The sequence below is a fragment of the Gymnodraco acuticeps genome, unplaced genomic scaffold, assembly GCF_902827175.1.
Source record: "Gymnodraco acuticeps unplaced genomic scaffold, fGymAcu1.1, whole genome shotgun sequence".
NCBI classification, from domain to species: domain Eukaryota; kingdom Metazoa; phylum Chordata; class Actinopteri; order Perciformes; family Bathydraconidae; genus Gymnodraco; species Gymnodraco acuticeps.
In genome coordinates, this window is record NW_022991744.1 from 8,982 (window position 1) to 22,575 (window position 13,594).

Here is a 13,594-nt window from a genome sequence, read left to right on the forward strand (position 1 = left end):
GCTAGATGGCTCAACCTCACCAACCTCCCAGACCGGGAAAAGGAGGATGTGCTTGACATGCCCATCGTTCCCGAGGGGATTTTCGGCTCCGCTCTTGCCTCCATGCAGAGGAGATGCGAGTCGAAAAAGAAGGAGGACGAGGCCCTCCACCTCTGCCTCCCTCGAAGGGCCCAGCCGCTGCCTTCGCAGCGGCAGCCCTTCGTCCAAGCTGCCCCGAACCCTGCTCGGTTCAAAATACCGAAAACGCAGAGGTCGCAGTCCGCCCCGAGTCCCCAGCCCAGGCAGGGGACGAGGGCGAGCTGGCCTAGAAATTCTCCGGTTCCGGCTGCAGCCCAGGCGCAGCCAACCCAGAATTTCGGCCAGCAGTCGAGGAAGAAGAAGCGAGCGGCGTGACAGCCCCTCCTTCTCCCCTATGCGATGAGGCGCATCCCATAGTGAGACATCTCACTTCATGTTACTCTGAGAACTGGGGTTACGTAAGTAACCTATAGATTTTCTCCGGTTGTGTATTTTCAAATTCTAGCGATCTCGAGCCGGTTTCTCAAACTTACCTACCCCACCTTTAATACGCCAAAAATAGAAAATACAATGATTGTTCACGAGTCCCAAAACACGAGTCCAAGTCGAGTCCGAAGTCTTTTGAGCAGGAGTCCAAGTCAAGTCTGAAGTCTCTGTGTGTGCGATTTAAGTGCGACTCGAGTCCGAGTCACAAACTCGAGTCCCGAATCTCTGGTGCACACGGAGACCGACTATTTCGTCCGGTGATCTAACCGCCTTCTGGAAAAGCTTCACAAGTACGTACGTACGTACGTACGTACGCAAATGCGCTTTGAGACACAAGTGACAGACAGTACCCATTTCAGATTACGCACATAACTTGCGTACCAGTTAGTGCACCCCTGTACTACAGCAAAAGTATTCTCCGTCGGGACTTCCTGCAACAACACCACGCCGTTATCTTGATTCTGATTGGCCAGAAGACATTATCAAAGATGTTCTATTGAGAAGACGATCACTACGTGACAAAAGTTTTCAAAACCGTTTCTGGTCTTCGGTATTTCCAGACAAGTGGCTACTGAAATCAATCTTACTAACTGCTGTCTGTGCAATTCTCGGCGAGAGTTGGCGGACTTTATTTTGCTTACTTTAACATCATTTTTCATGGTGGGGCTAAGCCATTTCTTGGTATGGGTGTAGCCTACCCCAGCCATACCCTGGCGCTGCCACTGTTGGGATGTATGGGGCGGGCCATTCTGCACATGCGTTAAATATTTTAACGCAATTAATTCAAAAGATTAATTACCGCCGTTAATGCGATAATTTTGACAATTTTATATATTTAGTTTTAATTGTCACCTAAATGCCTTCCAATAGTTATCACAGAGTTTAAAGGTTGTACCTCTTGAGATTGAAGAGAATCCAATGCTGTACAAACTCTTTTATCTGTACCTCTTGTGTCTGATCAAAAAGGTTCATGCATCCGTGTTCGTTATTCTACATGTTGTTCCCTGTGCCATGGCTTAGTTAAGAATTGAGAATAGTATGCACTATGTGACTTACCATCACTATGTGGAAGACACACTGCAAAGGATTGGTGTCAGGGGCGGATCTACGGGGAGGCAAGGGGGGGCAGCTGCCCCCCCACTGTAGAGCCTTGCCCCCCCAGCTGCCCCCCTAACTTTTGTTTCCCTAAAACTGTACTAAAACAAACCTACACTATTTCCACAAGCTTCTCAAGCAACAAAACAAGCATTACATTAGTTAAAAGTGAATCATTTTAAATATCATTTTAGGCCCGTTAAAAACGCAGCTACGGCCCTGCATTAAACTGCGGAGCGGCGTTCACACAGACCGCAGCTCACACAGCTGCAGAGAGGGAGCGAGCTGTCCCAGCACCTATGGATCAGCTTCCCCTGGGAGCATTTCCCTTTCCACTAGTTTTGTTTTTACTAAGGACGAGAGCTTGAAACTAAATATTAATAAAACGCTGCAATTTGAATCGATAGCGTTTAACAGACGGGCGCTGTTTGGGGCGTTACGTTACAAAATACTACGCAGACAGCGTTAGCTGGGAGATCGATCACTTTGCTAAACTACGCGGTAGCCTACTATTAAATCCACGTAAACTACACATCACAGCCATGAGGCCAGATCAATGAAACCAGGATACATCCTTTACCGTAAAAACTGGATCCAAACACAGCTGCCTGTGTGCGCTTGATAAATACGTTCTGATGTTATATTTATGATATGCTACATATTAACTAGGCTACATGGCCCTAACGTGTAAAGTTATACAAGCATTTGTACCAGTGCTTTTCACAAGTAGACTCTTGCAGGCCAGAGTATAGGAGTGATTCAACAACAACAAAAAGACATATGAGAAGTGATCAGGACGAACAGAAAGAGGAAAAGGAAAAGAGAGTTCACTGAAGAGACCAGGAGGGTCAGAGCAGGAGGAAGAGGAGGAGATGAAGACATTAGTGAAGAAGAAGAAATATATGTGAGGAATAAAGATGAAGTATCAGAAAGTGGGCCAGAGGCAGGGATCAGGAGGCAGAGGAAACTCTAGCTGGACCACATGGTATGTTCTTATTCTCCTTACATATTCCATTACAGCAGCACAATCTAGCAGCTCTTAGTATTGACAAATATGTATTGAAATGTGTTGCTGCACAGGTCACCTGTAGCTCTCTGAAGAGATGGGTGATGTCATTTGTGTACTTAATTATAATTAAGTACTTACAGTATGCAGAATTCTGAGTATTCTCTAAATCGGGTATCTTTTGGGTCTTTATATCTTTGAAAAATGAAACCGAAATGTTTGGTCATAACATCTGGTAGTGGACTACTTACATGTTCCCACCTCAGGCACAAAATATAAATAATTACTAGGAATTTCCTTGAAAAAATAGGGTTGAAGTTTTTGACAAAAAGTAGGCATGAGACCTTGTTTAGATAAGATATGGCACCACATGGAAGTCAAGGACATTACAAAATTGTAATATTTTGCTAAACTATTGTTTATTTTTGTAATAAACAATTATTTACTATTATTAATTCATACAACATAGTTGAAATGTTGAGCTTGTCAATCTTAATCTGAAAATACAAAAACTGAAATATAGGTAAGAGAAGAAACTGACACTTTTGTGATGTAATTCCCTCAATGCAGATCACACATGGACTGATCCATTATTTTAATAGGAGGGTATGGTATGGCGTGACGGGGTTGAAACAAACTGAGGGACAATATTGCAATTTCATAGATAATTCAAGTATTTTTTCAGAATTGATTTTTGATCAGTTAAAGTTGACAAGCATATGATTATATTAGCAGCAACATTTTGGGATAATTGGCCATTTTGATTTGTTTAATATTAAATTAATATGTAATAATGCTTAGTGAGGACATGCAAATATGTCTGTCTAAGACAACTAATTTTTTTTAAAACAAAATATATATTTAATTTTACATTGTAATGCAAAACAACCTGTTCCATTAATTCATTGCTTTAAAATACATTTTGTAGTTTCCTTTCATTTAAAATGGTTGAGGTAAGCTTGGGGGACTCAAAGGGCACCCGATTGTTTGTCTGAACACCTTGTTTCTCTTGTGCATTAAGAACACTTGTGTATTAAGAACACTTGTGTTAGGGCATGAATTAACAATAAATAGGTTATATACAGTGTAAAATACCACGTACTGTCCGCCCTCCTATGCCACCCTGGCATGACCTCTTGCCTCCCCTTTGCCCCCCCATGTAAAATGTTCTAGAACCGCCACTGATTGGTGTTATGGACACAAACTTGGATTTTACAAATCAACTCGCTTTTTTAAAATCAAGGCTTTAAAATGATTTTATTAAATATATTAAATGATTTGCATATCCTTTATGTTTTACTGCACTTAAGTTGATTCCACTTACCAAATGCCTGTAAGGTTGATATGTTCAGGAGCCAGCAGTTTTTTTTTTTTAGTTCAACCAAAACTAAACTTGTTTGCACATTGATTTTACAAAGAAACAAGACATAAGAAGTTACTAAGTATGCTTTAGATTTGTTTGTTTGTTTGTTTCCCAGGGAAACCCTCACAAGAAACACCAGCTGTTGTTATGCCTGCTGTGACGTTAAGTTGCCTCTTGTAATTATGCCTTTACAATCTTAAAAGTTATTTTTATCATCTGAATTTGGCGAAACAAGTTTAATATTCTGAAAACCAAGACTTTGTTTATTTGAAATCAGATGAAAACAAACTGTCACGGACCCTGCCGTGTTATCTATGATTACTACGCTTTTCATTCATAATTTCAGCGGGAGGGAGGGGGAGTGGCGCTGAGGAACAGCAGAGTGCGGGCTGACAGGTGTCTGTGTTGACATTCCCCTTATTGTGGAATAAGGGGAATGCAGAGACTGGCTACAAGTGTTTTAGGTTCAAGTTAGACAACTAATGTCTGGGTTAGTGTTCATTACTTCATGTGTATGTCATCTAATGGTTAATCTCAATACACACACATTTTCCGTGCTTTCCAATAGTTTAAAATAGTTTTATTCCACTGTTTAATAACCTGTTACAAACATGCCACTTGTAAAAATGAAATAAAATTTCTGTGAACTGATATTTGTTTAGTGAGCTTATTAGAGGATGTTCCCATGTTTTGGGGATGTTCCCTTTGATTGTAAAATGTCAATGAAGATGTCAGACTTAGTACATTTGTTAATAATTACATACAACACATGGAATTTGGGTGTGTGTGTGTGTTCCAAGTGAATCTGCGGCCCCCTGGTGGCCAGTACATCAATGATGTGGCCCCCACCACCATCAAAGTTGCCCATCCCTGATGTAAGGGTATGGTGATTCAATTAAAGAAATCGTATTGCAATAACACGATTTAGCATGATCATAAAGGAGAGTCCCCATTTATCTTTTGCACAATTGTTGTATATTCCCGGCTAATCTCAGGCAGTGTAGGATTCTGATCTTCTCCCTGTGGAGCTCTCCGGGACTCACTTGGCCTGCCAGCTTGGCAGAGAAGTGGATCAGGTCCTGCATGAAGATGCCTACTGCCCCTCTGGGTGCAGGAGGAACCTCTGTCAGAGTACACGAGTCAAATTGAAAGTTGATGTTCTTGGCCCTAGGGAGGCCCGGCCCCCGCTCTTCAATCCACACCAGAGGTCTCTCGTCAGACGTTAACAGCTTTGCAGTCATCTTGCAGTAGTTGTTGCCAGAGTCTTCCTCCATAGTTGCTGCAGTTACTGACAGCTCACCAAATAACTCCACCAACCACGTAAGGCGAGCAATGCCACTAAATGCTGGGAAACCAAATCCAGGCTTCAGAGCTCCACCGGTAAAATGAAGCGTTCCTTCCTGCAGGAGCTTTCCCTCCACCTCTCTCTTTAGTTCTTTGTAGTCTTCGGTCAGCAGCTCAATGTGTTCCTCATGGAGAATAACTCCTTTTTCCTGGGCCAGGTTCCAGAGCTCCAGAGCAGCTTTGTAGTTCATGGTCATGGGATATTCCACACACACGTGTTTTCCTGCCTGCAGAAAAGTTCTGATGTTTTCCTCATGCAACACATTCTCAGTGCAGATGAACGCCACCTGGATGTCCTCTCTGCTCACGGCCTCTTCAGCGGTCACCTGACTCACTCCCTGCTGAGAGTCCAGCTTTCTCCTGGATATGAAAGCTCTGACATTCAGTTTCTCTGCAGGACTGCCAGGCAGAGGAGCTAACATGTCTCTGATCCTCACCCAACCGGCTGTGCCAATGCCAACAACCACCGCTCCAAACATGCTGGTTCACTGCCCTTTGGTGGCCAACACAGAGAAATGTAGCCGTTATGTTGTGAGCTATGGTTGTGTGAGTAGTGTTATCCCAATAGGTGACGTAACACAGAGCTAGCGGCTAGCAGCAGCCTTCGAGTGAGGCGCCATGGATGTATGTAATAGGTGAGGCGCCCGGAAGTGTCCAGGGGAGCTTCTTCTTCTCTCAGTTTTTGGCGGATTGCAAACAACTTTAAGGTGCATACCGCCACCTACTGTACAAGAGTGTGTATCACCATATCATCCTATCACCACTTGTGGAATTATACCACTGTATTTACGTTGTTTTAAATTCTTCCAATCAATCCTGTTTCACTCAAATACTTAAGAATGGCCTTGATAGCTCTTATCCCCTCACCTTCTGTTCCTAGTATCCCCATCAGGCTCCACTCCCTTCCTGCCTCTATTATATTTCCCTCTTTAGTTTTTTACCTGCTGGGCCCAGAGAAAAATGCTTTTGTGAGCAAAAATTAGAGGGGAACAGCAAACAACAGATTTGGTGACGTTGTGACTATCCTGGACAAAGATATAGGGGGGCTTCCAAATCCGGCAGGTACAACACCTGCTCTGCCGGATATGGAAGCCCCTCTTTAGTTTTGTACCTGCTGGGCCCAGAGTAAAATGCTTTTGTGAGCACACACTAGAGGGGATCAGGCAACACCAGTGTGATTTTGGTGATGGTGTGACTGTCCTGGACAAAGTTGTAGGGGGGGTGCCATATCTGGCAGGAGAAATACCTGCTCTGCTGAACATGTTATGTAGAGAACAGTGCAGATCTTCCCTATTGACACCAGGACAAACCTATAGTCTAAAATAAGGAACATTAATAGTGTGATATAGGCACAGATATAAGATCAATACACTTTATTTTAGGGCACCTTTCAACACATTCAATGTCACCTTAAAATAAAATAAAAAATAAAATATGAGTGGCATTACAATACAAAAATGTGTTGAGTAGGAAACCACAGAGGAATATTACATTCAAAGGAGCAATTAAAGCGAGTGAAGCTAGTTTGAACACATTATCTTTTAGGCTTGATTGAAAATAACACAGTGTCTGACATTATCATATAGGCTTATGTTATATCATTACTCTGTCATATAATTGCTTACTATTCATGGTTATCAAGTAGGCTATCAGACACTTAAACAACAGAGAAGGTTTTAAGAAATAAGACTATACTGACAAATGACATCTTATCCTTTCATTGTCTGTTCTGTAGGAACATAACAGTGACTACACTTAAAAACTGAATTTTGTTCCAATACGAAGATTGTGTCCTTAAAACGAGCCACCTCGCAATTGTATCCAGATTATTTATTCAGCCTTTTGCTGTTTAATCTGATGGGAAATATATCATTCAAAAGAGAGAGAAAAGCTTAGAAATGTAGGTGAACGCTCAATACAGGCGATGACGTCACCTTTGCACAGGGCGGCCCAATCCCAAACCACGCCCTACACCCTACCCCTACACACTCCCCCTCCGTGACGGAGTGAACTCCGTGGAGTGACACTCGCAGCTCAACGAGGCTCCCTCATGTGCCCCTTTCACACCAGCGCTTTTTCAGCTCCGGCTCGGAGCTGGAGCCTGAAAAGCGCCGGATGTTCCTGTTCACACCGCAGCGGCGCCGGCTCTTAGCTCCGGAATCCGGTTCACTTCCAGCTCCAAAAAATTGTCGGTCTCTAGAGGCAAGAGCTTCGGAGCTAAGAGGTGGCGTCGCTTACGTCTCTCTTACGTCGAGGCGTGCATGAAACTAAACCCACCTCCCCTGAACATGGGTCGACTGTCATGCCTGCCTACAAGCAGTAGTGCTTATAAACACACTTTATAAAGTCAGGCAACACTAACCAGGCTTCGTGTGATTCTGTTTATTTGTACCTTACTTTGACCATCCGTTCATTGTTATTGATCATTGTGGAGAGAGGCAGACGTGTTGTTTTGTATTATAGCAGCTATCGGATGGAATCATTACATGGGCTGCACAGGTTGTCGTGTCCGACTATCACAAGTAGAATCATAATAAAAATACGCCGGTAAAATGTGCCTGTAGAAAACGGTTTATGCCACAATAGGATAGCAATAGCAAGTAGTCAGTTTAGCTTCGGTTGCTATGCTAACATCACCCATTTTATACCAGAGAAACTTTCTTAACAGCGTTGTGATGCCAAACAGCGTCAATTCAGACTGACACACATTCACTTAGGCTAAGGGGAACTGGGGATATGTATCAGCTGCTTGTGTGAGTCGGACAGTGAATACTTTAGAGCGGCCGCTGCAGTGTGAGCTAACCGGGAGCTAACGGAGGAGAATAAACTCCCGTGGAAGAGCAGCCAACACTGCAGCGGTCGGTAAATGCTGCAGAAACACGTTAATAAACAATGAACCACGGCACTCTGGAGCAAAGTATAAGGTTGGAGAAGTCGTTATTCAATTTATTCTGGCTTTGTGTGATTAAAAGCAACACGATCATCGACCCGACGCAGTTCCCCGTTGTTGTGTGAGCGCCGTAATGCCGTTGGGGAGCAAATCAGCGATGTAAACGGTGATGTCATGACGCAGCAGCGGCAGCACCAGTCGGGCTCTGGGCGGTGTGAACAGAGCGGGAGCAGAAAAGGGAAACCGGAGCTGAACCAGAAAAGCTCTAGCTCGGAGCTAGAAAGGGAAAAGCGCTGGTGTGAAAGCCGCAATGGATGTATAATAAGAACTGGATACAGCGTGGGAGGCGGGGCCTCATTCATTCCCATGAGAGTTGCTCATTGGCGCATGATGATAAAATGGCCCAACTTTTGAGAGAGCGAAACGTCACAGATTACCCGGCATGCCTGAGAAGTACCCGTATGTGCGCTCATAGCGCATGCGCAACTTTAACCAAAATGCTCGTTCACATTAAGCACGTCAATTTGCGTACACGTAACAGCACCGCGCGTTCATGACAGCATGGTAATGGATTGTTGTTATCATGGATTTGATATTAACGAGGCGGCAGTTAGCAGCTAGCGGCTAGCTAGTAATGATGCTAATGTACACATCAATCATTATGTACTTATATTACGTTGTAACAGGATCTAGTGATATCCAAGCAACAGAGCTTCATTTAGCATGAAATAATTATTGCACTGTATATATATATATACACACACACAGTGCAATAAGCTTCTTAGTGCAATAAGAAGCTACAGGGACGTTAATCTAACGTCTGTAATATTAACTTTATTTAATACAACATTTACGGATTTACAAGATTTAATCATACAGCCCATGTAGTATAATATTTTACAAATGATGAATTACAGCGAACATGTGCAATATATCCATTATTACAGCTCCGTGGGATGGCAGTAAGGTGATATGGGTCCGTTCTTATTGTGCATCCATGGGTAAAGATAAGAGATAAACTCATGTAGTGCTGAACAGTGAACACGTAACATGAACGTGCCGGGCGGCGCGGTCCCGTGGGTTAGATACGCGTTCATAATGCAGAGGGAAATAACTCTCAGAATAACGTTATTAGCAAATGTTTACAACTTGAGGAACGAATGTTTTTAATAAGGGCTATACAAGTGTTCATACTGGGTTGTTTATTTAGTTTGAAAAAAACTTTGACTCTTTCCCCATGTAAGTCAATGGGAAAAAATGTTTGCGGGCCTGGCAACCAAACGGAAGTGTAGTACCGCCGTTTGGCCACCACGAATATTTTCATCTGAGTCCGGTGCACTTCCTGGAGGCTTGGTCACGACTCTTTTAAACATCACTGTTGCCGGAAATGCATCCGCGGAGGAGCCGTGGAGGACCCATCAGTGTATCCTAGATTATAGCCCCTCCAGAGAGCCTCCTCGACGCTCGATCCTCGATGTGCATTTAGAGAAATGAGATGTCCTTCAAGTAACATGGCGCGCCAAAAACCATTTCCGGGTCACTATACCGGAGGGCCGAGCATTCGAGGAGGGGACATTTGTGAAATGAGAAAGGCCCACAGAAGCCCAATAATTGCTGCTATATTTCTTTAGGGGCGCTTGCTATTACTCCTTCTATTTCACATGGATATTTTAATGGAAATAAACTTTAAACGGAAATCTATTGAATTGTAGACAAATATTTAAGTAAAATGGAAGGTGGAATAAAATACAAGGAAATAAAGCATGTTTTATTTGTCCACTGTATTTTCTGGTATTGATTCAACGACCTGGAAGGTATTGAAGAAAAATCTCAACTTTTGAATGGAAAACTTTTTAACTTGCAAAACTTTATTAATTTGAAAAATAAGGGGGGATTAGAGTCCAACAATAATATGTGTGTCCTATTTGTACAGTCCAGTATTCCGGCACCCAAGGGCATGTATATGTCTGGTGATATAGCCAAAAACTGGGAGGTTTTTAGAGCAGAATTTGAGGACTTTTGCTCGCTACAGGTCTGACCGAAAAGACGAATGCGGTGCAGGCAGCCACGCTGAGACGGCTTATGGGGAACGAGTGCCGGCATATATATATGCACAACGTCACGCTGACCGAGGAACAAAAGAAAGACCCCAAAACAATTTTGGATGCGTTGGGGGATTATTTCAAGCCGGCAAAAAATGTGATTTATCATGAGAGATACACGTTCGGATGCTGCAAACAAGGACCGGACGAGCCGATCGATAGCTTTATAACAAAGCTGAGGGAAAAAGCATCATCATGTGAGTACCGTGACCTAAAAGATGAACTGATTAGGGACAGGCTGGTACTCGGGCCCTTTCTCATTTCATCAAATCCCCCTCCTCGACTCCTCGGTCCTCCGGTAGTGACCCGGAAATGAATTTCAGCGCGCCATGTTGAAGGACATCTCATTTATCTAAATGCACTTCAAGGATCGAGCGTCGAGGAGGCTCTCTGGAAGAGCTCTAACCGAGGATACACTGATGGGTCCTCCACGGTCCTCCACGGCTCCTTCGTGGATGCATTTCCGGCAACAGAGATGTGTCAAAGAGTCGTGACGCACGGCCGGACTTATCTCATTAATGACATCTCTGCATGCATCCCCTGGATATTATTGTATTAACTGCTTTCATCGCGACGCGATGTTTACAGAAGAGGCTTCTCAATACTCAAATTTCCCCTCCTCGACTCCCCTCCTCGGTTCCCCTCCTCGAGACTTATACCCGCCCACAGGAGATGCGAGCGGAGGACCGAGGAGGGGGACCGAGGAGAGAGGAGGGGAAGCAGCAGACGTTTAAAGAAATAAGAACTCCTCTCCTCTGAGCGGTCATTTTAAAGAGACGTCCGTTCATTATTACGTGGCAACAGCTGCATCAGCTGTCGAGTGTTTTGTCATAGCGCTGTATCTCTGTTAGATCAGCTGAACATTGTTCCCCCACATATTTACTTTGAATTCATTGAGAGTGCGGTATAATGAGACAATAACAGGCTACAGATGCGGACACACACACACAAATATATGTATATAAATATATACAATTTAAAGTATGAGAGCACTCTCATAATAACGTAACACAATCAGAGACTGGATATATCCCCCCCCCCCCTCCCTCTCTCTGGTCGCTGAAATGGGGAATTGAAATTACGGGCCAAAAGCTGTATTTACAAGTAGCCCTATTAAAAGTAAGCAGAGGACACCAAACCAACTGAGACCCGTCTGTCCGCCGCATTTACGCACTGTACAACACACACCTACACACTGTACCACACACACCTACAGCTCCTAAAGCATAAGCCGTTGTGTATTTTATTATGTGAAGCACTAAATGGTCTTAGAAAAATATCGACTCTTTGTTTGTAGATATCTACTAAACTAAAGCAAATAAAGAGAGTAGGCCTGTTATACTGAGTGATATATATTATACACACTGCTCTGCTTTCTGCATGGACCTTACAGCTGTTCTCTCTGGGAACATCGCGATGCGATGAAAGCAGTTTCTAAAATAATATCCAGGGGATGCATGCAGAGCTGTCATTGGCTGAGATAAGTCCGGCCGTGCGTCACGCCTCCACCGTTCCCGGAAATGCATCCGTGGAGGAGCCGTGGAGGAACCATCAGTGTATCGTCGGTTAGAGCTCCTCCAGAGAGCCTCCTCGACGCTCGATCCTCGGTCCTCGGTGTGCATTTAGAGAAATGAGATGTCCTTCAAAATGGCGCGCTGAAATTCATTTCCGGGTCACTACCGGAGGACCGAGGACTGAGGAGTCGAGGAGGGGAAATTTGAGTATTGAGAAGCCTCTAGAGAGAACAGCTGTGAGGTCCGTGCAGAAAGCAGAGCAGTGTGTATAATATATATCACTCAGTATAACATGCCTACTCTTTTTATTTGCTTTAGTTTAGTATATCTACAAAGAGTCGATATTTTTCTAAAACCATTTAGTGCTTCACATAATAAAATACACAACGGCTGTAGCCTGTTTTAGGAACTGTATTCTTTCACACACAGTGACGTCACAAGCTACCCACACCAACGCGCGCCATATATATATATATAAATACGCCATTTTCCTGGAGGTGCTAATATCCTGGAGGTGCTAATATAAACAGCTAGCTAACGTATCCAGGCAGAGCGCACTAGGTTTTTTTTCTGAATTAACGACCGAAGAAATCGCTGCATGTCTTCGGATTACATCTCTGGACTTGAGGGGTGTGCTCTAGGTCGTTACCAGCGTAAACTAGAGCTGTGTGGGTTGTCCGATTGCCCTTACAGACTGCCTGCAGATGTATGGAAAAACGACTCTCGAAAGTGGCCTTCGGTCGATTTTGGCAGCATCTACGTCTATCTTCTGGAAACACCAGGTGAATACCCCACTTGTCACAATAATATTATCATGCCAATGCATATATGTGGTATTTTAGAGTTGACTATATTGATTAAGGCAATAGACTATGATATTCTGGTTTTACCGAGCGTGAAATGGCGGATACCGGAAGTACTCGGCCCAAAACCCGTATGTGTGTGTGAAAGAATACATGCGTGTGTGTGGTGTAGGTGTGTGTGGTACAGTGTGTGCGTAGATGCAGCGGACAGACAGGTCTCAGTTGGTTTGGTGTCCTCTGCTTACTTTTAATACTTGTAAATAAAACGTTCGGCCCGTAATTTATATTCCTCATTGTAGCGACCAGAGAGGGCAGAGGGTGTGTGTCCGCATCTGTAGCCTGTTATTGTCTCATTATACCGCACTGTGAATGAATCAAAGTAAATATATAAGTCGTCATGAACACATCTGTCCATCAGACAGAGGGCTGCTGTGCCTCCTGTCATCATTAATGGACGTCTCTTTAAAATGAGCGCTCAGAGGAGAGGAGTTCTCATTTCTCTAACCGCCTGCTGCTTCCTTTCCTCGGCTCCTCGGCTCGCATCTCCTGTGGGCGGGACTAAGTATCGAGGATAGGAGTCGAGGAGGGGAGTTAGAGAAATGAGAAAGGGCCTCGGTATTGCCAGCGAGAGCACCAGACGGAGACTGCGGCGTGAACGGGACCTAACGCTGCCAACAGCTGTGGAGATTTGCCGCCTTGCAGAATTGACGGAGTCACGCATGAGGCTTATTGAGAGCCCGCAGGCACAGGCGGACAGTATTAATGCTATGGTGGACAGGCAAGGCGGACGACGCAAAATACAGTGGAAAACAGCGGAAAGAAACACAGCGGCTGAGAGAGAGCAACAGTGGACCTGCAAATACTGTGGAAATGGACACAAACGGGGCAGAGAGCAGTGCCCAGCCTATGGTAAGACCTGCCGAGCATGTGGCGTTTCAAATCACTTTGCAAAAGTATGTCAGGCCAGCAGCAG

General features: G+C 44.1%; 1 protein-coding gene across 1 annotated transcript; it reads right to left on the reverse strand.

Moving 5' to 3' along the window:
• Positions 1–4,727: 4,727 nt before the first annotated feature.
• LOC117534891 (biliverdin reductase A-like) lies at positions 4,728–5,957 on the reverse strand. The gene has a single exon (XM_034199157.1). It carries the CDS (start codon positions 5,789–5,791, stop codon positions 4,922–4,924), a length of 870 nt encoding a protein of 289 aa, XP_034055048.1. The 5' UTR covers positions 5,792–5,957; the 3' UTR covers positions 4,728–4,921.
• Between the last annotated feature and the right edge of the window lie 7,637 nt (positions 5,958–13,594).